The following is a 26,188-nucleotide window of genomic DNA, read 5'->3' as shown; positions in this document are numbered from 1 at the left end:
TTGGAATAATTTTTTTAAAAAAGACAATAACTAAGTCGAATTCTTTTTTTTTTTTTTTTCTGTCTGCACTTGTGGCATATGGAAGTTCCTGGGCTAGGTTTCAAACCTGCGCCACAGCAGCAACCTGAGCTGTTGCAGTGACCACTCCAGATCCTTAACCCACTGTGCCACAGGAGAACTCTCCTAATCAGATTCTTTTATAGGTTTGGGTTCTTTGAAATCTAGAATATTTCCCTTTTTTAAATCACCTAATTTCTCTTTTTTCTTTTTAACCAGTCCGGTAACTTATCACGCATCATTTCTTAAGGCAGGATTCTTGAAAGGGAGTGGCCTCTCTTAGTAAAACAAAATAACCTGCAGGAAGCGAAAGTTTTAGAAGCAGAGCAGGAACTAGAATGAGGCAAGCAGGAACGTTCATGACCCTGAGAGGAGTAGACGCCTCCCTAAATTCTGCAGGCTTGGTGTCTCACCTGCCTCGTCCTAATCCCAACCTTGTCTAGAAGGAGCTTCTGCAAGTGATGTGGAGACAGCTTTGCTTTGGGGGTCGTCCCTTTGATTCCCAAGGACTAAGCTGTTTCATCTGTAGAATTCAGGTTCAAGTGTGGACAAAACATCCCATTGTGGCGTAACTAGAGGGAGCTTTAAATCACAGTCCTGGTGTGTGTGACTTGGGTGTAAGTCTCCGACCCCTTGGGTTTTGTGAAGTTAAAGAGCAGAACAGATGTGAAAGCAGCCAGTGCACTTGATGTTGATGATCGATTTGGCCCCAGGATTCTCGTCTTACCCTCGCCCTGCCTGTTTCCCGTAGCCCGGTGGGAGGCTGGCGTTTCCAACAAGAACTCCCGTAAGTATTAAAAGAGGTTTTTAAAAAGAATCCTAGTATTCACACAAAATTTAAAAAGAAGGCTACCTTTCAAAATACCGGTTTCTGGGAGTTCCCGTCATGGCTCAGTGGTAACAAACCTGACTAGTATCCATGAGGATGCGGTTTTGTTCCCTGGCCTCGCTCAGTGGCTTAAGGATCCCAAATGGCTGTGGCGTAGGCTGGCAGTTGCTGCTCCCATTCGACCCCTAGCTTGGGAACGTCCATATGCCGCGGGTGTGACCCCTAAAAAGGAAAAAAAAAAGAAAAAGTACAGATTTCTAATATCATGAGCAAACTCCTCTGACCCCAAATTGCTGGTTGAGCTGTGTTCGCACCCTGCCTGTGCTGCTCCCTGAGATGTAACCTGCCTCATTTCCTGAAGATGGGTGTGCTCCTTTCAGATGCTGGCCCTTAACCAGAGCGGAGGCCAGAGGTTGGGGTGAGCCACGAAGCCCCCTGATAGACTGGGCTGAGAATGAGCTACCTCTGCTGACCACCAAGCCTCTGGAGCCTGCATGGCCTCCAGGGGGAGCCCTTCTGTAAGCAAGGAAGTGCCCTGGCCACGGGCACAACTGTGTCATGGGCACTTAATACTGCTTAGAGCGATGTCAGATTAGCAGCCTATTAAAATGCCACGAGTTTTCTCTAAAAAATCCCTAGAGTCACCCAACTGGGTATGAAATGCACCTTTTAACACCACACCAGCACTACATTTTTTCACGCATGCCTGATCTGTCTTCTAATTTTCTTTCTTCCTACATCTTATAAATGCAGTTTCTATTTTTATAGAGGGAGAGGTCAGTTGATATTTGGATAATTGAAATCTCCCTGCTACCAGCTGACCCAGTCACTGCTCCTTATGTAATACTCTTTGCATCTGTATCATCTTATACCCAAGGCCATTTAAAGCAAAGGGGCACTTTTTAAGTATGAAAATTCATATAAATAGGCATTATATAGTTCTAGTCTTTCCTCAATTTTATTAGGGGAAGATTTTTGCTTTTATTACCTGTACTATTTGGGGGGTTTTTGTTTGTTTGTTTTTTGGCTGCACCTGTGGCTTGTGGACATTCCCCCAGCCAGGGATCGAACCCGCACTGCAGTTATGACCTGCACCACAGCTGTGGCAACGCTGGATCCTTACCCACTGCACCCCATGGGAACTTCCTACTTATACTATTTTTTATTTACATCAGTTTTAAATCTACTTCTAAAACTTAGATTCATTTGAAGCCTTAAGATCTATAAAATCATAGGTTTATAGCTATGCTAGCTAATTTTAAAAAGATTTATTTTTCAAAATACATTAAAGACGTAAGTAATAAAATGAAAAATTTACCTATAAATCACCTAAAATTATATAGTATCAGAAATATCAATGACTAAAATTTACTGAGCTCTTCCCATATGCTAACCACTTTTCTAGGCACTTTACATGTAATAATTCATTGAATTCTCAAGATGAGACAGGAAGAGTGATTATTCCCATTTTTCATAAAGGGAAACTAAGGCTCCAGGAGATTAAGTAATTCATCCAGTTTGCCCAACTGGTAATGGCACAGCTAGGATCCAGGTGGTACTGGTGGAGTGCAGAGTCTACACTTCTAGCCACTCTGCAAGAAGAACCCAGGACATGTGGTCGTTTTGGAAACCATTTTACCTGATAGGTTACCAGATAACGTATTACTTGATAGGAAACATTTAGATCATCAGCTGATTTTAATCATCTAGTTATTTAGCTCCCATGGAACAGATTTTAAAAACAGAAAACAGGAGTTCCCGTCATGACTCAATGGAAACAAGTCTGACTTGCATCCATGAGGATGCAGGTTCAATCCCTGGCCTCTCTCAGTGGGTTAAGAATGCAGTGTTGCCATGAGCTGTGGTGTAAGTTACAGTCATGGCTTGGATCTGGCATTGCTGTGGCTGTGGCACAGAGCAGTGGCTGCAGCTCTAATTCAGCCCCTAGCCTGGGGAACCTCCACATGCCTCAGGTATGGCCCTACCAAAAAAAAAAAAAAAAAAAGCAGAGAACATATCTCCTCCTCTTGAGGGGATTATATTCTGTTGTGAAGATGGGACTTTGGAGGCTACCTCGTCTAGCATGTTCTGTTACAGAAAACCTAAGAATGTGTTCCCCAAAATCCAGTATTTTAAGGTCTGAGCTGTAAATAAAATTTGTCCAGTTAGCAGAGATGTTTGTTAATCACTAAGTATTGTCTTTCTTTTCCTGATGTCTCTGCACAAACACACATATAATAAGAGGTATGATATCTAGAATAAGTAATTGATCTAAATATGAGTGTTCTCTCTGAGCCAGAGTTATTTTGAACAAGAACAATCACCATGTGATCTGATTCAAATATCTGGTTTCTCTAATCCTATAATTCAAGTAACTAGAAAAAGTAAAACTTCCCCCAATACTTACTTTTATACAGTTTTTTTTTTCAGTGATGTAACTGAAAAGCAGTTTAAATTTATCGTTTGTTTTTTTTTAATGACTAGGGGGTCAATCTTTTATGCAGTTACATACAATTTATCATTAGTGAAGTTATTGCTTCAATACCATGCAGTCATTTAAAAGAAGGATGTGTTTTGACCCTTGGCCTGGGAACTTCCATATGCTGCAGGTGCAGCCATAAAAAGGAAAAAAAAAATGATGTAGATCTTTATGCTTGACCTAGAAAGATTTCTATGATGTATTATAAAATTCTAATTTTTAAGGATACAGTAGATTTTATGCAAATGATATAATTACAAGCTTTAAATGTTAAAAAATCTAATATGACCCAGAGAATTTCCACTTTTTAGAATAGTTTCCTTCATTTCTTTTTCTTTTTCTTTTTTTTTCTTTTTTTTTTTTTTTTTTTTTTTTTTGCTTTTTAGGGCCACACCTGTGGCATATGGAAGTTCCTGGGCTAGGGGTCAAATTGGAGCTGCAGCTGCTGGCCTACACACTAGCCCATAGCAACTCCAGATCCTTAACCCACTGAGCAAGGCCAGGGATCAAACCCTCATCCTCATGGATACACACATATAAAAAGAGGTATGATACCTAGAATAAGTAATTGATCTAAATATGAGAGTTCTCTGAAACAGTTATTTTGAGCAAGAACAATTACCGCAACAGGAACTCCCTGGAACAGTTTCCTTTTATAGAAGTATTCTGGGAATTCCCTGGTGGCTTAGGTTAAGGATCCAGCATCACTGCTGTGGATCTGCTTACAGCTGTGGCACAGGTTCCATCTTGGGAACTTCCATGTGTCACAGGCATGACTAAAAAAAACGTGTTCTGACATATTGCTATGACTTTATAATTCATAATCCAAGCCTGATTTTCCCGTACTTACATTTAAAACTTTTGAAAATAAGTTAAACATGAAAACTGGAGTTCCCGTCGTGGCTCAGTGGTTAACGAATCCGACTAGGAACCACGAGGTTGCGGGTTCGATCCCTGGCCTCGCTCAGTGGGTTAAGGATGCAGCTTTGCCGTGAGCTGTGGTGTAGGTCACAGACATGGCTTGGATCCTGTGTTGCTGTAGCTGTGGTATAGGCCAGCAGCTGTAGCTCCGATCGGACCCCTAGCCTGGACACTTCCATATGCCGCTGGTGCAACCCTAAAAAGACAAGAGACCAAAACACACACACACACACACACACACACACACAAAAGTTAACATGAAAACTGGAATTGACTTGGGGCGGCCCTGTAGATCCTGCTTCCCCAGAATCTCTTCTGTGATAACACTTGTTTTGAATAGAGCCTGGGAAGGAAGGGCCACTGTTCCTGGCAAGTTAATCTCCAACCTGGGGCCTGTTCTGCAGGTTAGAAAAGAGGTTGAAAATTTGCGGACCATTTTGTAGCTCCCAGGGGCGAAGGGAGGTGATGACATCAGGGAAAAGAGAAGATAAGTCCACTTCCTGCGGCCATGGGAGGACTGGAAAGGGAGGGACCAATGTGCCTTTCTGGGTTTAAAAGGACTCAGCTGGCAGCAGCTCCCAGCACTCAGGTTCACTGCACTTATATTGTGGTTGTGTTGTGGGAGTGGGACAGTGCTTCTCTGAGGTTTGAAGGTCTAGGTAAGAATCCAGGTGGGAAGTGACATCCAGTCTGTAGCCTGCAGCACAACAGACCTCCTATCACAGGGCGGTCAGAAAACCCAGGCTGGATTCCTGGACCCAGTCTAGCTGCTTTGCTTATGGAACTTTATCACCTCTCCCCAAGTTTCCTTTTTATTTGTAATAAAAAGAACATGATAATAGATGCCTTGTCTCTGGATTGCTGTATCAAATAACAGAATACTTTTTAAAAGTATTTTGTTGGACTTTTTACGATAGCATCACTACCTTTCCAATTGTCTCTCGTGTAATTACCTATGGCTCTTCTGTTCCAGAAACATGATCTAGTCACTGGCTCATGAATAAACTGCTCACTTTTGGGCCTCTACCTTCCTTTCTGCCAAAACTCATTTCTCTTTTTTTTTCCTGTTTAAATTCCCCCTGCCTCTCTTTACATATTTAAACCCTGAATCTTAAACCCTCTAGTGTATTAAAGGAGTCATTTTAAGCTAGTGAGCCAGTCTTCCATTTCCTTTTTCCAAATAAGGGACAGCGTCCACCCCCAACTGTGCTCTCCAGGAGCAGCCAAATTTATTTCATCATGTAACACTTTGTAACCAGTAACACTTTGACCTTTAACTCTGCTATGGCCAGTCTCCCGGATCAAAAGTTAGAATTAAGCTTTTCATGTGGACCTTTGGAATGCTTTTTGAGAAGCTCCAAATTTTCCATATAAGAAGGGAGAAATGGACTGTCTCGCAGTAGATGATTTATTTCCTGTCATTTCTGGGGAAAGTATTCAGTGGAAAATAAATGATAAGAAAAATGACTTTTTGTGTCATTCCGGAAAATTTAATATTGTCAGTTTCAATTTCCAATTTTACATGTATTTGAGATATAAATTTGATCTCCTTTGGTTATCAAAATTAAAATATCTTTTCAATGAATTTTATTATATTTATAGCTGTACAACCATCATCACAACCTAATTGTACATTTCCATCCCAAACCCCAGCCCATCCCTCCCCCCCTCAACCAGTCTCATTTGATAACTACAAGTTTTACAAAGTCTGTGAGTCAGTTTGTTCTGCAAGTACATTGTAGCCTTTTTTTTAGATTCCAGGTACAAGTGATAGCATATGATGTTCATGTCTCACTGTCTGACTAACTTCACTTAGCATGACAATTTCTAGGTCCATCCATGTTGCGCAAATGCCATTATTTCATTCCTTTTTATGGCTAAGTAATACTCCATTGTGTATATGTACCTCATCTTTATCCACTCCTCTCTCAATGGACATTTAGGTTGCTTCCATGCCTTGGCTATTGTCTGTAGTGCTGCTGTGAACATTGGGGTACATGTATCTTTTCAAGTTAGGGTTTTCAGCAAGGAGTAGGATTGCTGGATCATATGATGGTTCTAGATTTAGTTTTCTGAGGAATCTCCATACTGTTTTCCGTAGTGGTTGCACCAATTTACATTCCCCCAACAGTGTAAGAGGGTTCCCTTTCTGCACACCCTCTCCAGCATGTATTGTTTATAGACTTTTTGATGGTGGCCATTCTGGCTGGTGTAAGGTGGTATCTCATAGTAGTTTTGATTTGCATTTCTCTAATAATAAGTGATGTCGAACATCTTTTTGTGTGTTTTTTGGCCATCTGTATGTCTTCTTTGGAGAATTTTCTGATTAGATCTTCTGCCAGTTTTGATGGGGTTGTTTGGATTTGGGTGTTTTTTGCTTTGTTTTTGCTATTGAGCTGCAGGAGGTGTTATATATTTTGGAGATTAATCCTTCGTCAGTTGCTTCATTTGCAAATATTTTCTCCGATTCTGTGGGTTGTCTTTTTGTCTTGTTTAGGGTTTCCTTTGCTGTGCAAAAACTTTTGAGTTTAATTAGGTCCCATTTGTTTATTTTTGTTTTTATTGTCATTAGTCTAGGAGGTGGCTCTGAGAAGATATTGCCATGGTTTACATCAGAGAGTGTTCAGCCTATGTTTTCCTCTAAGAGGTTTATACCCTCCAGGCTTATATTTAGGCATTTAATCCATTTGGGGTTTATTTTTTTGTGTGGTGTTAAGGAGTATTATAATGTCATTCTTTTACATGTAGCTGTCCAGTTTTTCCAGCACCACTTATTGAAGGGGCTATCTTTTCTTCAATGTATATTCTTACCTCCTTTGTCATAGCTGAGTTGACTGTAGGTTATGGGTTTAATTCTGGGCTTTCTATCCTGTTCCACTGATCTATATTTCTCTTTTTGTGTCAGTACCATACTGTTTTGATGGCTGTAGCTTTATAATATAGTCTGAAGTCAGGGTGCCTGATTCCTCCAGTTCCATTTTTATCAGGATGGCTTTGGCTATTCGGGGTCTTTTGTGCTTCCAAACAAACTTTAAAATATTTTGTTCTAGGTCTGTGAAAAATGTCCTTAGTAAATTGGTAGGGATTGCATTGAATCTGTAGATTGCCTTGGGTAGTATAGTCATTTTGACAGTATTGATTCTTCCAGTCAAAGTGCATGGTATATCTTACCATCAGTTTGTGTCATCTTTGATTTCTTTCATCAGTGTCATATTCTTTTCAGAGTACAAGCCTTTTGTCTCTTTAGATGGGTTTCTTCCTAGGTGTTTTTGGGGGGGTTTTTTGTTTTGTTTTGTCTTTTTGCCTTTTCTAGGGCCACTCCCACAACATTTGGAGGTTCCCAGGCTGGGGTCTGTCTAATTGGAGCTGTAGCCACTGGCCTACACCAGAGCCACAGCAACACAGTGTCCGAGCCGAGTCTGCGACCTACATTACAGCTCACGGCAATACCATATCATTAACCCACTGAGCAAGGGCAGGGATTGAACCTGCAACCTCATGGTTCCTAGTCAGATTCATTAACCACTGAGCCATAACAGGAACTCCCCTAGGTGTTTTATTCTTTTTGTTGTGATGGTAAGTGGGATTGTTTCTCAAATTTCTCTTTCTGATCTTTCATTGTTAGTATCTAGAAATGCAGTCAATTTCATTACTTTTGTATCCTGCAACTTTACCAGATTCATTGATGAGCTCTAACAGTTTTCTGTCTTTAGGATTTTCTGGGTATAGTATCATGTCATCTGCAAATAGTGATAGTTTTACTTTTCCTTTCCTGTTGGATTCCTTTTATGTATCTTCTTCTCTGATTGCTGTGGCTAAGACTTCCAAAACTATGTTGAGTAGTAGTGGCAAGAGCAGATATCCTTGTCTTGTTCCTGATCTTAACAGGAATTCTTGCTGCTTTTCACCATTGAGAATAACATTAGCTGTGGGTTTATCATATATGGCCTTTATTATGTTGAGGTAGGTTCCCTCTATACCCACTTTCTGGAGGGTTTTTATCAGAAATGTGTGTTGGATTCTGTCAGAAGCTTTTTCTGCATCTACTGAGAGGATCATATTGTTTTTATTCTTCCATTTGTTAATGTGATTGATTTGTGGATGTTGAAAAATCCTTGCATCCCTGGAATAAATCCCACTTGATTGTTGTATACAATTCTTTTAATATATTTCTGGATTCAGTGTGCTAGTATTTTGTTGAGATTTTGTTTTTTTTTGTTTGTTTGTTTGTTTGTTTTGCTTTTTAGGGCCATACCTGCAGCATATGGAAGTTCCCAGGCTAGGGGTCAAATCAGAGCTGCAGGTGCCGGCCTGTGCCACAGCTACATCAATGCAAGATCCAAACCACATCTGTGACCTACACCACACCTCATGACAATGCTGGATCCTTAACCCACTGGTGAGGCCAGGGATAGAACCTGCGTCCTCATGAATACTAGTTGGATTTGTTTCCAAATAGGTTCATTAGTATTCATGAACCTCAGTGGGAACTCCATGCAAACCATAGCTTTTGGATTGTTTTGTCTTTGTTGCCTTTTCTTCTGGGTATTTTTTAATTTCCTCTTTGATTTCTTTAGTGATCCATTGGTTGTTTAGTAGCATGTTGTTTAGTCTTCACCTGTTTGTGTTTTTTGCAGTTTTTTTCTTGTTGATTTCCAGTTGTATAGCATTGTGGTTGGAAAAGATCTTTATATGATTTCAGTTTTCTTAAATTTACCAAGCCTTGTTTTGTGGCCCAGAATGTGATCTATCCTAGAGAATGTTATGTGTGCACTTGAAAAGAATGTGTATTCTGCTGCTTTTGGATGGAAATGTTCAATAAATATCTAGTAGGTCCGTCTGATCTAATTCATCATTTAAGGCCTGTGTTTCCTTGTTGATTTTCTTTCTGAATGATCTGTCCATTGCTGTAAGTGGGGTATTAAAGTCCCCCACTATTACTGTGTTATTGTCAATTTCAATTCCTTTTAATGTTGTTAGCAGTTGCCTTATATTTTTGAGGTGATCTTATGTTGGGCGCTCTATATATTTACAATTGTTATATCTTCTTCTTGGATTGATCCTTTGATCATTATATAGTATCCTTCTTTGTATATTATAATATTCTTTATTTTAGGGTCTATTTTGTCTAACAAATATTGCTACTTCAGCTTTCTTTTGATTTCTGTTTGCATGGAATATTTTCTTCCATCTTCTCACTTTCAATCTGTATTTATGCGTCCCTAGAACTAAAATAGATCTCTTGAAGACAGCAAATATATGGGTCTTGTTTTTATATCCATTCAGCCAGTCTGTGTCTTTTGGTTGGGGCATTTAGTCCATTTACACTTATGGTAATTATTGATACATACGTTCTTATTGCCATTCTGTTAATTATTTTGGATTTGTTTTAGTTGGTCTTTTTTCTTCCCTTCTTTTCCTGTTCTCTTCTCTTGTGTTTTGATGACTATCTTTACTGTTGTGTTTGAATTGCTTTTTCCTATTTGTGTGTGTATCTATTGTAGATTTTTGGTTTGCAGTTGCCATAAAGTTTTGAAGGAGTCTATACACACACACACGATTGTTCTAAGTTTTTGGTCTCTTAATTGAAAGTGCACCTCCAGTATCCTGCATCTGTACCCTCTTCTTCTCACAATTTCTGGTGTTGGTAGCTTATTTGTATATGGATGATTCCCTGCCTTTACTATATGAATGCCTTTACCAGTGAGCCTTGTCATTTGTAATATTTTTGTTTCTAGTTGTGGCCTTTTCTTTTCCACCTAGAGAAGTTCCTTTATTATTTGTTGTAAAACTGGTTTAGTGGTGCTGAATTCTCTTAGCTTTTGCTTGTCTGGAAAGCTTTTGATTTCTCCTTCTAATCTGAGTGGGAGCCTTGATGGGTAGAGTAATCCTGACTGGAGGTTTTTTCATTTTTATCACTTTAAGTATATCATACCAATCCTTTGTAGCCTGCAGAGTTTCTGCTGAAAAATCAGCCAGTAACCTTATTGGAGTTCCCTTGTATGTTATTTGTTTCTTTTCCCTAGCTGCTTTCAATATTTTCCTTTTGTCTTTAATTTTGGTCAGTTTTATCTTGGGGTGTTCCTCTTTGGGTTTATTTTATATGATACTCATGGATTTGAGTGAGTGATTCCTTTGCCATGTTAGGGAAGTTTTCAGCTATCATCTCTTCAGATATTTTCTCTGGCCCTTTCTGTCTCTCTTCTCCTTCTGGCACCCCAATAATACAGATGGTGGTCACACCTGTGGCATATGAATGTTCCCAGGCTAGTGGCCAAATCTGACCTGCAGCTGCCGGCCTACACCACAGCCACAGCAACAGGGGATCTGAGCCACGTCTGTGGGGTATTCCACAGCTTGCGGCAATGTCAGATCCCTAACCCATTGAGAGAGGCCAGGGATGGAACCCACATCCTCATGGGTACTAATCAGGTTCATAACCCACTGAGCCACAATGGAAACTCCTTGTGCATGTATTTAAATCAAATGTTTGACTTATAAAAAGAAATCCTGTTTCTTAACAGTTTTGCTATACTTCCTTGTCTGAGACATAGAATTCTGGGTTGACCATTGCTGTCATCACAGTTTCCTGAGGAAATAGAATACATTTATAAAGTGCTGAAAGAAAAGAATAGTTATTTAAAAATCTTTTTTCCCCTCTTATTCAAATTGCATCATTTCTGTTGACCTGCCTTCAAGTTTACTGACTCTTTTGCTCTGTCATTATTACCTGTGCTTCTGTATGTAATGTGTCTTTTTCTTCTGGTTTCTTTAATGATTTTTTCTTTATCACTGGACTTCAGTGATTTGATTATGATGTGCCTTGCTGGGTGTTTTAAAAATACTTACTCTGCTTAGGGTTGGTTAAGCTTCTTAGATACGTGAGTTTACAGATTTCATCAAATTTGGAAATTTCCAGCCTTTTTTTTTTTTTCATCTTTTTTTGTCTTTTAGGCCAGCACCCACAGCATATGGAGGTTCCCAGGGTAGGAGTCCAATCGGAACTGTAGCCACCAGCCTATGCCACAGCCACAGCAATGTGGGATCCGAGCCGCGACTGCAGCCTGCACCACAGCTCATGGCAACACTGGATCCTTAACGCACTGAGCGAGGTCAGGGATTGAACCTGCATCCCCATGGATGCTAGCTGGGTTCACTAACCACTGAGCAACAACAGGAACTCCCTATTTTTAATTATATTTTTCATGTCTGATGCTCACTCTTCCCTCCCTCTGAGACTTCAATTACGCATATGTTAGACTGCTGTCGTCCCACAGGGTCACTGATGCCCAATCCAGTTATTTATAGTCTTTTTTTCTGTGCATGATTTTGGAGAGTTTCCAGTGATAGTCTGCAAGTTCACTGATCTTTTCTTCTCCGGTGTCTAATGTGCTGTTAATTTTATCTAGTATATTTTATATTTGAAATATTGTACTTTTCATTTCTAGAGGTTTCACTGGAGTCATGTTTTCCTCCACCTTCTTGAAATATGAGGCGTATTTATAAGAATTCTCATTTGGATGCCAGACATTGTGAATTTTACTTTTTTTTAATGACCACACCCACAGCATATGGAAGTTCCTAGGCCAGGGATCAAACCCACACCTCCACAGCAACCCAAGCCACTGAGTCAGGTACTTAACCCACTGTGCCACAGCAGGAACTCTAAGAATCATACATTTTGGGGTACTAGATTTGGTGGGGTATCCTTTTAAGTATTGCACTTTGTGTTGTCTAGAGTTAAGTTACCTGGAATCAGTTGGATCTTTTTGAGGCTGGATTTCATATCCATTCAGGCTGTCCAGAGAAGCCTTTAGTCTAGGGCTAATTTATACCCACTGCTAGCACTAGTTCACTTCTGAGAACTCCACCCAATGCCCTAAGTATTATAAGTTCTTTCTCCTCTGCCTGGTAGGAATACAAACAATTCCCAGCGGGCTTCAATAATTGTGTGGCTCCGGCCTTTTGTGGCTCAGCAGTTAACAAGGCAGACTAGGATCCATGAGGATGTGGGTTCAATCCCTGGCCTTGCTCAGTGGGTTAAGGATCTGGCATTGCCATGAGCTGTGGGGTAGGTCACAGATGCAGCTTGGATCTGGCATGGCTGTGGTATAGGCCAGCAGCTATGGCTCCGATTCGACCCCTAGCCTGGGAGTCTCCATGTGCCATGGATGTGGCTCTAAAAAACAAACAAACAAAAAAAGGAATTATGTGGCCTTGGAGTTCCTGTGGTGGCTCAGCAGAAACAAATCTGACTAGTATCCATGAAGATGCAGGTTCAATACCTGGCCTAGCTCAGCGGGTTAAGGATCCAGCATTGCCGTGAGCTGTGGTGTACACTGCATTGCTGTGGCTGTGGTGTAGGCCCGCGGCTCCAGCTGTGATTGGACCCCTAGCCTGGGAACTTCCATATGCCTCGGGTGCAGCCCTAAAAAGACAAAAAAGAGAAAAACAATTGTGTGGCTTGCACTTTTCAGTGATTCATTTCCTGGCCTTGGTTAGCAGTTTTGTCTCACTAGGCACAGGTCACTTTTCAGCCAGAACTCAAAGGCATGCTCTGTATATCTCCAGAACTCGCACCCCTCCCATCTCCAGTGCCCTCCCCACACATTCTAGCTGCCTTGATCTTCCTGATCTCTGCTCCATTTCTTCTCAGCACAGCAGGATGGCTGGGTTCTGTACCAGTTCCCCGCCTGTGTCGTGTGGCCTGGAAACTGCCTATTGCTGTAAGCCAGAGCAGTCACAGGGCTCACCTCCGTTTGTTTCCCTTCTGTCAGGGAGCACAGTGCCGCACTGTCTGCAGTGTCTGAAAATATTTTTCTTTATTTTACTGCTTTTCTAGTTATACAAGATGGGAGAGTAGATCTAGTCCCTGACACTCCGTCATGAATAAAAGCAGGGGTCTGTGGTTTGTATTTAAGGGTTTTTTTTCATAGCAGAGACATACCGTATAATTTCAAACCCAGAGCCATAAATGAATATATTACATTAAAAGGAATGTGAACTAAGAATCAAAATCAGGGTCCTAATCCTGGCTTGTTCATGTAAGTTTCTACCTCTTACAGTATAGACTTCCTTGACTCTCTGCCCAAATGACCTCGAGCAATTCATTTCTCAGTTTAATTCTCATCTGTGGAAGAGGCTTGTGCCTATTCTTTATTACACACTGAGGTGATAACATTAAAAAAATGTGTTGATTCCCGTAGGTTGAGCTATTTTCAAACAGACGCTAGCTTATCGTCACTCACCTGTCTTATTGTTTATATTTATTTGTAGGCACCATATTGGACGTACCTTTTATGTGCATTGGGTCTCTTCATCTACCAATCACTGGATGCTATTGATGGGAAACAAGCCAGAAGAACAAACTCTTGTTCTCCTTTAGGGGAACTTTTTGACCATGGTTGTGACTCTCTTTCCACAGGTAACTTAGTGGCAGTTTTTTTCCTTTAATTGGCTTTTTTGTTTGTCTTAGAGATGGCTTAAAAACGGAAGTGAATTGAGCTCTTTGGTCAGATTTTTGGACAGGGTTACATTTGGGAGCAATTTTGCACAGTGTATTTTAAAAGTATGTTCAAGAATTTATTTTGTTTAGTGTGCCTTATTTTAATGCCAAGATTAGGCACCTTAAAATTCTGTATTTCTAAACAGTCAGTGGCAATTATTTCATTAATGATTTTAAATTCTTAATTGTTCTTAAACATTGTTTCTTTCAGTTTTTATGGCAGTTGGAGCTTCAATTGCCGTTCGCTTAGGAACTCATCCTGACTGGTTGTTTTTCTGCTCTTTTATTGGGATGTTCATGTTTTATTGTGCTCATTGGCAGACTTATGTTTCAGGCGTGTTGAGGTTTGGAAGGTAAGTATATATTTTAAGTTGTACATTTTAATGTATAATCGAATTCAGTTTCACAATATGTCATGCTTCATTTGTTTATAATAAGGGGGACAAAGCATCAACCAGGAATCTAAATTACCTTTAAATTTAATGAAACATCCATAAATGCTACACCTTAATTTTAGTCTTTTAGGTATTCTTCATCTTATATCATCAATATTTGATAATTATGTTTTCCCCTCTTCTCCACCTTACCAGCTCACATTTACATTAGCCAGGAGAAAGAAAAATAAGGAACCTGAATAATATAGAAAAAGGATCTGCAATGCTTTAAAAAACAGCATTTGATTACATGAGACATGGGAATTCCCATTGTAACTCAGTGGTAACGAATCTGACTAGTATCCATGAGGATGCAGGTTCGATCCCTGGCCTCGCTCAGTGGGTTAAGGATCTGGCATTGCCATGAACTGGCATATAGGCCGGCGGCTATAGCTCCAATTCTACCCCAGCCTGGGAACTTCCATGTGCTGCAGGTGTGGCCCTAAAAAGCCAAAAAAGAGAGAGAGAGAGAGAGAGAGATGGATTATAAAAGGTCCTTTTCAGGCAAATCTTTGTGTGTCCAGAAGGTGGGACCCCCTTAAAGTGGTCACAACAATAGTAAACATAAGACTCAGCTGTGATAGACAATTGATGAGATAATGTCAAAGCATCTTGTAATATTTGTCCCTGATGCCTTGTTCTTAGACACCAGGAAATAGTGCACAAGAGAGGAACTCTCTTCTCTAGCCTGTTTCCCACCAGTTCCCTCTCTGCCTGATCCTTTAATAGCTGTCTGCCTTTGGCTCATTCACAGCTTTGGCTTATTCACAGCTTTGGCTTCTCCTTTCTACTGATCTTTTAGCCCCATTTTGTTGCTGCACGGGAGCCCCAGTAGCTTTGAAAAAAATTTCTGATAACGACATATGAAAGGAAAAATTCAAAACTATGGATCGGTTAGCAGAGTGAAGGCCTTTGGAATTTTTCCCATTGACTAAAGCAGGGAATGATTGCAGCTGCCACCTCTTGAGCACTTGCATGGTTCTGCTGCTGTACTCAGAGCTTTACATCCATTATCTCATTTATTTCTTGCATTAACCATGTATGAGTGTTACTTCCACTGTACCCATGAGCCAGAGAGTTTCCATAACTTCCTTATATTGCTAAAAACTGTAGAGCCAGGGTTCAAAACTCGTTTCCAGGAGTTCCCGTCGTGGTGCAGTGGTTAACGAATCCGACTAGGAACCATGAGGTTGCGGGTTCGGTCCCTGCCCTTGCTCAGTGGGTTAAGGATCCAGCGTTGCTGTGAGCTGTGGTGTAGGTTGCAGACGCGGCTCGGATCCCGCGTTGCTGTGGCTCTGGCGTAGGCCGGTGGCTACAGCTCCGATTCAACCCCTAGCCTGGGAACCTCCATATGCCGCGGGAGCGGCCCAAGAAATAGCAACAACAACAACAAAAGACAAAAAGACAAAAAAAAAAAAAAAAACTCGTTTCCAAACCACATACTCTTAATGACTACTACTCAGTACTGCAGATTATCCACATATTAGGTGCTATGGAAGGATACAGAATGCATTTTTTAAATGCCTATTTTAGGAACTATATAGTACATGTATTAAAAGGATGGAATAATACTTCTGTGACACTGCTAATACACTCCATAGCCACATGAAAAAATGACCTGCTTTAGGGAGTTCCCTGGTGGCCTAATGGTTAAGGATCTAGAATATCCCTGGCCCAGGAACTTCTGCATTCTATGGGTGCAACCAAAAATAATAATAATAATAATCTGCTTTAGTTCTCCACAGCACTGAGGAAATCCTGAGTAAGAAGTTGATTGTAGGCTGAATTAGTTTAGGAAAGCTTTTATGGAAAAGGTGAGTCTTCAGCTGGTTCCTTACATACAAGTCAAGAACCCAAGGATCAAAAAGCCAGGCTAAAAATTCAAAGGAACTGTGTAAAATTAAGAATCTGTATCTAGGTATAGATTAAAATAAGCCTAAATAGAAACATAGCTTTGCAAAGCCTAATGCATTTTAGTTAATATGCTGAACTTGCTATGGTAAATTGGAGTGATTTAACATTGCAGTGTTCTGATTACTTATTATTGTTACTGATATTTAATGACTCTGACCTTACCTTTTTGGCTTCTAACTTCATTACAAATCTTTCTGACATGAATTGGTTCACATTTCTGGCCGAGTTGTATATTTTATACTCACTTGCTGTTGACTGAAAGCCTAATGTGTGCCTAGAACTGGAGATACAAAGATGAGTCACTTGTGGATGGAATATGCTGGACAAGTTGGGATAAAAGCATTCTAGGCAGAAGCATGAGGAAATACTCAGAACATTAAGGAAATGGCTCTTGTGGTGGAGCAGCAAGCCTGTTGGGAACTGGAGGAAATCCTGCACTGCCCAGGGGGTCAGCTATTTAAAATATGTACTTGATATGGCAGAAGCCCTAACCTGTGTATTTTTTTCGCTTTATCAAAGTGAAAATATCATTGAGCATTGAGTAGGATATACTGATGGTCCAGCTTAATACCATAAGAAGGATCTAAATATAGGACATCAACCAAGCCACTAGATATGCTCACAAAGACAGTATCGATTGTTTGCTGGCTAGGATGGATTTCTGAAATTGTGTCACTTTATGAGAGGTCTAATTTTTATAGTTTTTATGTTATTGGAATACAGGTATATGAAACCAGGCCAATCTCAGAATATAATGTGGAAAGTCACTTTATTAGTATATGAGTGTGTGTTTTTTTTTTGTTTTTGTTTTTTTTTTTCTTTCTTTTTTGGCTGGCCATGGCATATGAAGTTCTGGGCCAGGGATCAGATCCAAGCTGCATTTGTGACCTACACCACAACTGCGGCAATGCCAGATCCTTTAACCCACTGTGCCAGGCCGGAGATGGAACCTGTGTCCTGAAGCTGCAGAGATGCTGCTGATCCTGCTGTGCCACAGCAGGAACTCCAAGGCACATCTTACTTATAGCATGTTTGCTCCATATATCAAGGGTCGGCTCCCATGTGATTCAAAATAGTAAACAATTCTTAAAGCTTAATTTAAAAAATCTAAACCAAGTCCAATATTGACTCATATTATGTGGTATTTTGTTATTTACATGTGAATATTTAGACTCAGTGTTAATTTTCTCTTCTTTCAAAATCAAGACTTTCCATATAGTATTAGGTCTATTTTTCCACAAATCTGTGGTAAAGGACTAGTTTCTACTCTGCCCTCTTCTAACCCATCATGGGACTAATAACATGTAATTTAAAAAGTAAAAAAAACAGGGTGTGGAGAAAAAGGAACCCTATTACACTGTTGGAATGTAAAGTAGTGCAACCACTGTGGAAAACAGTATGGAGATGCCTCAGAAAACTAAAAATAGAACTACCATTTGATCCAGCAGTCCTACTCCTGGGCATCTTTCCAGAGAGAGCCATGACTCGAAAAGACACATATATTCCAGTGTTCACTACAGCACTGTAATAACAACCTAAATGTCCATCACCAGAGGAGTGGATAAAGATGTGGTACATATACACAATGGAATATTACCCAGCCATTAGAAGGAAAGAGATAATGGCATTTGCAAAAACATGGACCTAGAAATTATCCTGCTAAGTGAAGTCAGTCAGACAATGAGACACCAACATCAAATGCTATCACTGACATGTGGAATCTAAAAAAAGGATACACTGGACTTCTTTGCAGAACAGATACAGACTCACAGACTTTGAAAAACTTATGGATTCCAAATGAGACAGATTGGGGGGCGGGGGGATGCACCGAGGGTTTGGGATAGAAATGCTATAAAATTTGGTTGTGATGATTGTTGTAAAACTATAAATGTAATGAAATTCATTAAATAATTAAAATATTAGCAAGAAAAAAAGTAAAAAACAAAGACTTAACAAAATACAGTCTCCAATATTTCATTCAATTCAACAGATACAGATACTCTACCAAACCGCCATAAAAGTCTCTAACTGCTTACTCTCAATCTCTGTATTTATCTCATTGTGGACTGTAACAAACCCTAGACCACTTTTCCAGGATCACTATTGTAGATTGTCCTCCATGATTAACAGTTTGGGATTTAAGGGTCTACTTATTACCACATACCCCAATATCCATCTTTCCTGAAATTTTTTTTTCAGCATTTAGGTTTTTATTTTTTCTATTACAGTTGATTTACATTGTTCTGTCAATTTCTGCAATACAGTAAAGTGACCCAGTCATTCTCACACACACACACACACACACATTCTTTTTCTCACACTATCCTCCATCATGTTCCACAAGTGACTAGATATAGTCTCCTGTGCTATACAGCAGGATCTCATTGCTTATCCACTGCAGGTGCAATAGTTTGCATCTGCTAACCCCAATCTCCCATTCCATCCCACTCCCTCCCTCTCCTCCTCCACAACCACAGGTCTGTTCTCCAAGTCCATGAGTTTGTTTCTTTTCTGTAAAAAGGTTCATTTGTGCTGTGTATTAGATTCCAGATATAAGTGATATGGCATTTGCCTTTCTCTTTCAACTTACTTCACTTAGTACGAGAGTCTCTAGTTCCATCCATGTTGCTGCAGATGGCATTATTTTGTTCTTTTTATGACTGAGTAGTATTCCATTGTGTATATATACCACATCTTAATCCGTTCATCTGTCAATAGATGTTTCCATGTCTTGGCTATTGTGAATGCTGCTGCAGTGAACATAGGGGTGCATGTATATTTTTCAGTGAAAGATTTATCTAGATATATACCCAGGAGTGAGATTGCTGGGTCATATGGTAGTTCTATATTTAGTTTTCTGAGGTAGCTCTATACTGTTTTCTATAGCGGTTGTGCCAATTTACATTCCCACCAATAGAAGATGAGGGTTCCCTTTTCTCCACACCCCTTCCAGTGTTTGTTATTTGTTGACATTAACAAATAACAACAAATAACCATTGTTTTTCTAGCCACTCTGACCAGTGTGAAGTGGTACCTCATTTGTAGTTTTGATTTGCGTTTCTCTAATAATTAGTGATGTTGAGCATTTTTTCATGTGCCTGATGGCCATTAGTAAATCTTCTTTGGAAAAATATCTTTTCAGGTCTTCTGCCCATTTTTCATTTGGGCTGTTTTTTGTTGTTGTTGAGGAGTTGTATAAGTTGTATGTTTTAAAGATTAAGCTCTTGTCAGTTGCATCATTTGAAACTATTTTCTCTCATTCCATAGGTTGCCTTTTTGTTTGTTTGTTTTTTATGGTTTCCTTTGCTGTGCAAAAGCTTGATTAGGTCCCATTGGCTTATTTCTGTTTTTATTTCTGTTGCCTTGGAAGACTGACCTAAGAAAACATTTGTACAGTTGATGTCAGAGAACGTTTTGCCTATATCTTCTTCTAGGAGTTTTATGTTATCTTATGTTTAAGTCTTTAAGCTATTTTGAGTTTATTTTTGTGCATGGTGTGAGGGTGTGTTCTTTCTTGGATTTTTAAAGACTTTGGATTTAGTTATTAAAATCTTGGGCCCACTAATGAGTTCTCTAAGTTTGTATAAGTTTGTAAATTGTTGTACAGATTATTCTTTCATTTGTCCAATGTATCTTTCAAGCTTCAACTGTCTCCATATTTCAAACATTTGAAGATTTGGTGAGTGATTCCACCCTTTTAACCTTTCAACATTCTTTTTTCCGGACTCAAGATTTGTTATTTAACATGCATGCATGAATACCAATATTCTTCATTGTAAAGAAAAAATTACTCAGAAAAAGTAACTTAAAAATTATTTTTGGCAATTTAAAAATCGCCAAAAAAAGAACAAGAACTGTTATTTCTTTAGTTTATCCTTAAGAGGCAGAGAGGGAGAATGAAGCTTTGAGTTTAATTTAAAATATGTGGTGTGTGGAGTTCCTGTCATGGCACAGCGGAAACGAATCCAACTAGGAACCATGAGGTAGCAGGTTCGATCCCTGGCTTCGCTCAGTGGGTTCAGGATCTGGCATTGCCATGAGCTGTGGTGTAGGTCACAGATGCAGCTCAGATCCCGTGTGGCTGTGGCTGTGGCTGTGGTTTAGGCCAGCTGCTCTAGCTCCAATTCGATCCCTAGCCTGGGGACCTCCATATGCCATGGGGGCAGCCCTCAAAAGATTAAAAAAGACCAAAAAAATGTGGCGTGAATGATATATATATGAAACCAAGGTTCCTACCTCAATCCCTGCATGTGGCATTTAGTTCATTGAGAGAAACTTTGTTCTATAATTTCTTTTTTTTTTTTTTTTTCAGATTTTTTCCATTGTAGCTGGTTTACCGTGTTCTGTCAATTTTCTACTATAATTTCTACCAGCTTTCCTTGTTGCTTATGTTCGCTAGTCATACCCTGGAAAAATTATGGATTAACTTAATGCAATTCTCCCACTGTTACTGGAAAAAGAGTACAAAATTCTAATAAGTCTTAGGTATAGTAGGAAGAGTGTTGGCTCCAAAGTCATTTTCCTATAGCAATATCTAACCATTTCAATACAGGCATGGAAAAATCCTTTTAATTTCCCTTTCTAAGAAAACAGGCATTAGAGTTCGTAACTCATAGTCAGACGCTTAGTAAATGTTAATACCTTTCCTTCCTTTTCTCCACAAAATACTGTATATTATATTATTAAGTTTACCTTTTTCGACTAACTTGACTGTTTCTCCATGCAGCCTGGAGGCCTTGGTTTGCCTGTCACTATCTTACAAATACTAGATGTCATTCTATTTTCTTTTTATTTGTGGGTTAATGTTCCATTCACCTTTTCCTCCTAAATGCTCTCCAAATAACTCAGTTAAGAAGTCTTTTCTTCCATATCTGGTTCTACTTTATCATCTAATCCCTACATTTCTTATATTTGCAGAGCAGTAAGTATTCCTCTAGCATCTAAAGACTCCAGGGCATCCAAATAGAGATACGAAGTAGGTAGATAGCTATAAAAATCTGGAACTCACAAGAAAAGATGTGGATTTGGAGAAATGGATTTAGAGGTCATTAGCATATAAATACTAGTCTTAGATAAAATTCTTCAGGGAATCTAAAAAGAGGAATTATGGAAACAATAGCATTTAAGATATAGAGCATCCAGCAAGGTAGAAGAATCATGAGAGAGCATGGAATAAATAAAGACATAGCAAAGCATTTCAAGAAAGAGGGAGTGATCAGCCTTTTAAATACTGCAGTGTATCCCTTACATTTAACAAATTGAAAGTAACTGTTTAAACGGTTTTAAAAGAATGGGGCCAAAACCTAGACTGCAGTGGATTGAACAGCAAACATGAAGAGAGAAGAGGGAGTTCCCATTTTGGCATAGCGGAAACGAATCCAAATAGGAACCACGAGGTTGCAGGTTTGATCCCTGGCTTCAGTCAGTGGATGAAGGATCCGGTGTTGTCGTGAGCTGCGGTGTAGGTCGCAGACGTGGCTCAGATCTGGCGTTGCTGTGGCTGTGGTGTAGGCCGGCAGCAACAGCTCCGATTAGATCCCTAGCCTGGGAACCTCCATATGCTGCGGGTGCAGCCATTAAAAAAGACCAAAAAAAAAAAAGAAAAGAAAATTACAAATGTACACCACTTCTCAGCCCTGTTTATGGTACAAAGGAGAGAAGAGTTGATATCTTCAGAGGACACAGATTAGAGAATGATGTTGGTTGGCTGAGGGTTTTTGACAGAAGTTTAAATATGTTTATATATTACTGGGAAAATGTATATGGAAATCAGAAAACTATAGTAACTATTGGTAACCTAATGAAAAAAAACTTGAAATTTTCACTCCTTTTTTTTTGGCCACACCCACAGCATATGGAAGTTCCCCCACCAGAGATTGAATTTGAGCCACAGCTGCACCCTATGCCACAGCTGCAGCAATACCAGACAGATCCTTAACCGACTGCACCAGGCCAGGAATGGAAGCCACACCACCACAGAGACAACACCTGATCCTTAACCCGTTGCACCACAATGGGAACTCCCTTGACTACTTTTTAAATGAAATCGACTTGGGAGTGTTTAAGAGTTTGCCTTAAATCATCTGGTTGTTTTTATATTATTATAATTTTTCCTGACTATAAGAGTAATACCTGATTATTAATAAAACACTTAAACTTTGTGGAGTACATAAAGTAGAGAATAAAAGCCTCCTATAATCTCAGCAATAATCATTCTTAACAATTTTGTAAATGTTGTACAGATTTTTTCTCCTGTTCACATTACTAATGTTTACATATATGTGAGCACATGTTGTTCTGTAGGCTTTTTCACTCAGCAGTATAGTTAATTGATTATTAAGGATAACTTAAGACAAAAATAAACTAAACCTATAGAGATTTTTACATCTTTGATTTTAATATATGATTAACCCACCTTCATATTCAGGAATTTTATTTACAAACATCTTTTCTGTTCTTTATCCTTCTTCAGAGTGGATGTAACTGAAATTCAGATAGCTTTAGTGATCATCTTTGTACTCTCTACATTTGGAGGAGCAGCAATGTGGGACTATACGGTAAATCTGAACGTTCAAATTTATATTTAAGTAAACCTTAAAAATATTTAGGAAAAAATGTTGCATTGTTAATTTTCTTCAGAAATCCTTGGAATTGTATTTAATACTCATTCTATTTATGAAGTTTTTTCTTCATTTTATGATTTTACTAACCTTTATTATGGCATTTTCCCTTTATGCAAAGCATGAATTTATAACAGTGGCGCCCAGAGAGTCAACTTTTATCAAAATACTGAGGTCTCCAACCAAGCAAAATATAAAAACACTCCTTAACATAGGAAACTCCGTTCATAGTAGATTATAAATGTTCAAATTAGCAACTTTTCTTTCCTAACATTAAACATAAAATATTTTCCTGAGTTTGCTTTTTATATATCTATTTTATAAGATAAATTTTGGCCTGAAAAAGCAGTTCAACTAGTGTGTTTAACTTTATATTAGGGGAGTTCCCGTTGCGATATAGTGGAATCAAATCCAACTAGGGACCATGAAATTGCATGTTCGATCCCTGGCCTCGCTCAGCGGGTTAAGGATCCAGTGTTGCCATGAGCTGTGGTGTAGGTTGCAGACGTGGCTCGGACCTGACGTTGCTGTAGCTGTAGCATAGGCTGGCAGCTTTAGCTCCGATTGGACCCCTAGCCTGGGAACGTCCATATGCTGCGGGTGTGACCCTAAAAAGCCAAAAAAAAAAAAACAAAAAACAACTTTGTATTAGGGAAAAGGGGTCCTTTTCTTCTATGTGGTAATATATTCGTGCATAGGGGAAATGATTAAGTAATTTATCCAACACATAGCTAGTAAACACTGGAGCTAGAAATTAGGCAGATTGATTCCAGACTCTCTTCTTAAGCACTAAGCTATATACCTCTGGTAAAAATAGTAAGAGATACAAAACTAAGCATACTCTTACCACTGTGTTCCTTGATATTTACCCAAAACACTTAAAAATTTATGCCCTTTCAGGAGTTCCACCTGTGGCACAGTAGTTAAGAACCTGACTGCAGCAGCTCGGGTCGCTGTTGAGGGGCAGGTTCGATCCAAAGCAGTGAGTTAAGGGGTCTGGCATTGCCACATCTGTGGCACACGTCACAGCTGTAGCTCAGATTCAGTCCCTGGCTCAGGAACTTTTATATGTCTTGGGTTCAACCATAAAATTTAAAAAAATATATATGTCCATGCAAAATCCTGAACACAGATGTTTATAACAGCTTATTTATAATCGCCAAAACTTGGAAGCAAGTCCTTCGGTAGATGCCCTTCAATGGTAAATGGATAAATAAACTACGGTACATCCAGGCAGTGGAATACTATTCATTGTTAAAAAGAAAGTGCTATTGGAGTTCCCGTCGTGGCGCAGTGGTTAACGAATCCGACTAGGAACCATGAGGTTGCGGGTTCAATCCCTGGCCTTGCTCAGTGGGTTAATGATCCAGCGTTGCCATGAGCTGTGGTGTAGGTTGCAGACATGGCTCAGATCCCGTGTTGCTGTGACTTTGGCGTAGGCTGGCAGCTACAGCTCCGATTCAACCCCTAGCCTGGGAACCTCCATATGCCGCAGGATTGGCCCAAGAAATGGCAAAAAGACAAAAAAAAAAAAAAGAAAGAAAGAAAAGAAAGTGCTATCAAGCGACAAAAAGACATGGAGGAATCTTAAATGCGTATTATTTAGTGAAAGAAGCCAATCTGAAAAGGCTCCATATTGTATGATTCCATACTGTATATGGTACCCTGGAAAAGGCAAAATGCTGGAAACAGTGAAAAGATCTGCTATTGCCAGAGGTTGGGGGGAAGGAGGGATAAATTGAAAAAGTACAGAAGATTTTTAGCGCAGTGGAACTATTGTCTGTGATTCTATAATTGTGGATCCCTGTCCATCTGTCATTATACATTTGTCATTTATGCATTGTTCACTGTCATAGAATGTACAACAGCAAGAGTGAACCCTAATATAAACTATGGACTTAAGGTGATAATGTTTGTGTCAGTGTAGGTTTGTGGATTGTAACACATGGATTGAACCACCACTCTGGTGGGTGATATTGTTAGTTGGGGAGCATGAGTGTGTGTGAGGGGCAAAGGAATATATGGGAACTCTATGTACTTTCTGTGTAGTTTTGCTGTGAACCTAAAATCGCTCTAAAAATCAAGTCTATTTTTTAAAAAATAGTAAAAGATTTCTCTGTGGCATGTAATTTCAGAATTGCCAATTACGGTTCATATCACTAAGCTCAAAAATAGACATTAAGTGGAGTTCCCTAGTGGCACAATGGATTAAGTTTTCACTGTTGTCACTGCTGTGGCTTGGGTCACTGCTGCAGTGAAGTTCCATCCCTGATCTGGGAACTTCTGCATGCCAAGGACGTGCCCCCCCCCCAAAAAAATAGAGCATAAGCAATTATTTTATTTATTTATTTATTTTCCATTTCTTGGGCCACTCCTCACGACATACAGAGGTTCCCAGGCTAGGGGTCAAATTGGAGCTGTAGCCGCCGGCCTACGCCACAGCCACAGCAGTGCAGGATCCAAGCCTCATCTTTGACCTTCACCACAGCTCACTGCAACGCCAGATCCTTAACCCACTGAGCAAGGCCAGGGATTGAACTCGAAACCTCATGGTTCCTAGTTGGATTCGTTAACCACTGAGCCACAGCGGGAACTCCAGCAATTATTTTATTTTATTTTTACAGAATACCACTTTTTTTTCTTTTTACAGTTGCACCTTCATTATATGGAAGTTCCCGAGCCAGGGGTCAATCAGAGCTGCAGTTGAGGCTTATGCCACAGCCACGATAACACCGGATCCAAGCTGCATCTGCAACCTACACTGTAGCTTGCGGCAACACCAGATCCTTAACCCACTGAGTGAGGCCAGGGATCAAACCCTCATCCTCACAGAGACATTGTCGGATCCTTAACCCATTGAGCCACAATAGGAATTCTGAGCATAAGCATATTTTTAGGTAGAGGAACATTCCCTGAGACATTCATCTTCCTTCTCATCATGTAAGAATAAAAAATAGAGTCAAGGACATGCTACTGTAGGCCTCTAAAAATATACTAGAGGGTTGCAGGGTGTTTTTCATGGTAGCTGTTCAGCCAGTACCCATGAGAAGGTGAATATAGACCTAGAGGCAGTTAGGTAGCTGTGGTCCTTGTCATATGTGGTTGTCTTAAATATGGAATTCTGATTTAGTTATACTGAGGAAGAATTTCATCTTAAAATCATTTCACTCAATGTTTTGGCAATACCGTAAGAAGAAAGCATACTTGCTTATTCTCACCAATAAGAATCCTTATTTTAGATATAGATTTTATAAATTTAATTGTTAATCTGTAGTTTCCACAAATCTTGGTACAGTATTTCAAAGTGTATTTTCAAAACACAGTAGCCTACAGCTTTTGGCAATTCATTGTTACTGTTTTTTAAATCCTTTGCTGCCCTTGGAAGTTTTCTTGAACAGCAATTGACCAACAGGTAAATATACTGCTAGA

General features: G+C 39.6%; 1 protein-coding gene across 5 annotated transcripts in view; it reads left to right on the top strand.

The window, feature by feature from the left end:
* CHPT1 (choline phosphotransferase 1) overlaps positions 1-26,188 on the top strand; it is a 43,466-nt gene that overhangs the window by 5,961 nt on the left and 11,317 nt on the right. For all 5 annotated transcript variants that reach the window (XR_303599.3, XR_002344198.1, XM_021092680.1 and 2 more), the window contains exons 2-4: positions 13,563-13,710; positions 14,003-14,144; positions 22,612-22,696. Coding sequence is in view for 3 of the 5 variants with exons in the window: in XM_021092680.1 (XP_020948339.1) it covers positions 13,563-13,710; positions 14,003-14,144; positions 22,612-22,696 (375 nt within the window). In the remaining 2 variants the exon portion in view is untranslated. The remainder of the gene's footprint in view (positions 1-13,562; positions 13,711-14,002; positions 14,145-22,611; positions 22,697-26,188) is intronic.

This window comes from Sus scrofa, chromosome 5, assembly GCF_000003025.6.
Source record: "Sus scrofa isolate TJ Tabasco breed Duroc chromosome 5, Sscrofa11.1, whole genome shotgun sequence".
In the NCBI taxonomy this organism is placed as follows: Eukaryota; Metazoa; Chordata; class Mammalia; order Artiodactyla; family Suidae; genus Sus; species Sus scrofa.
This window is presented reverse-complemented; position numbering and strand designations above follow the sequence as displayed.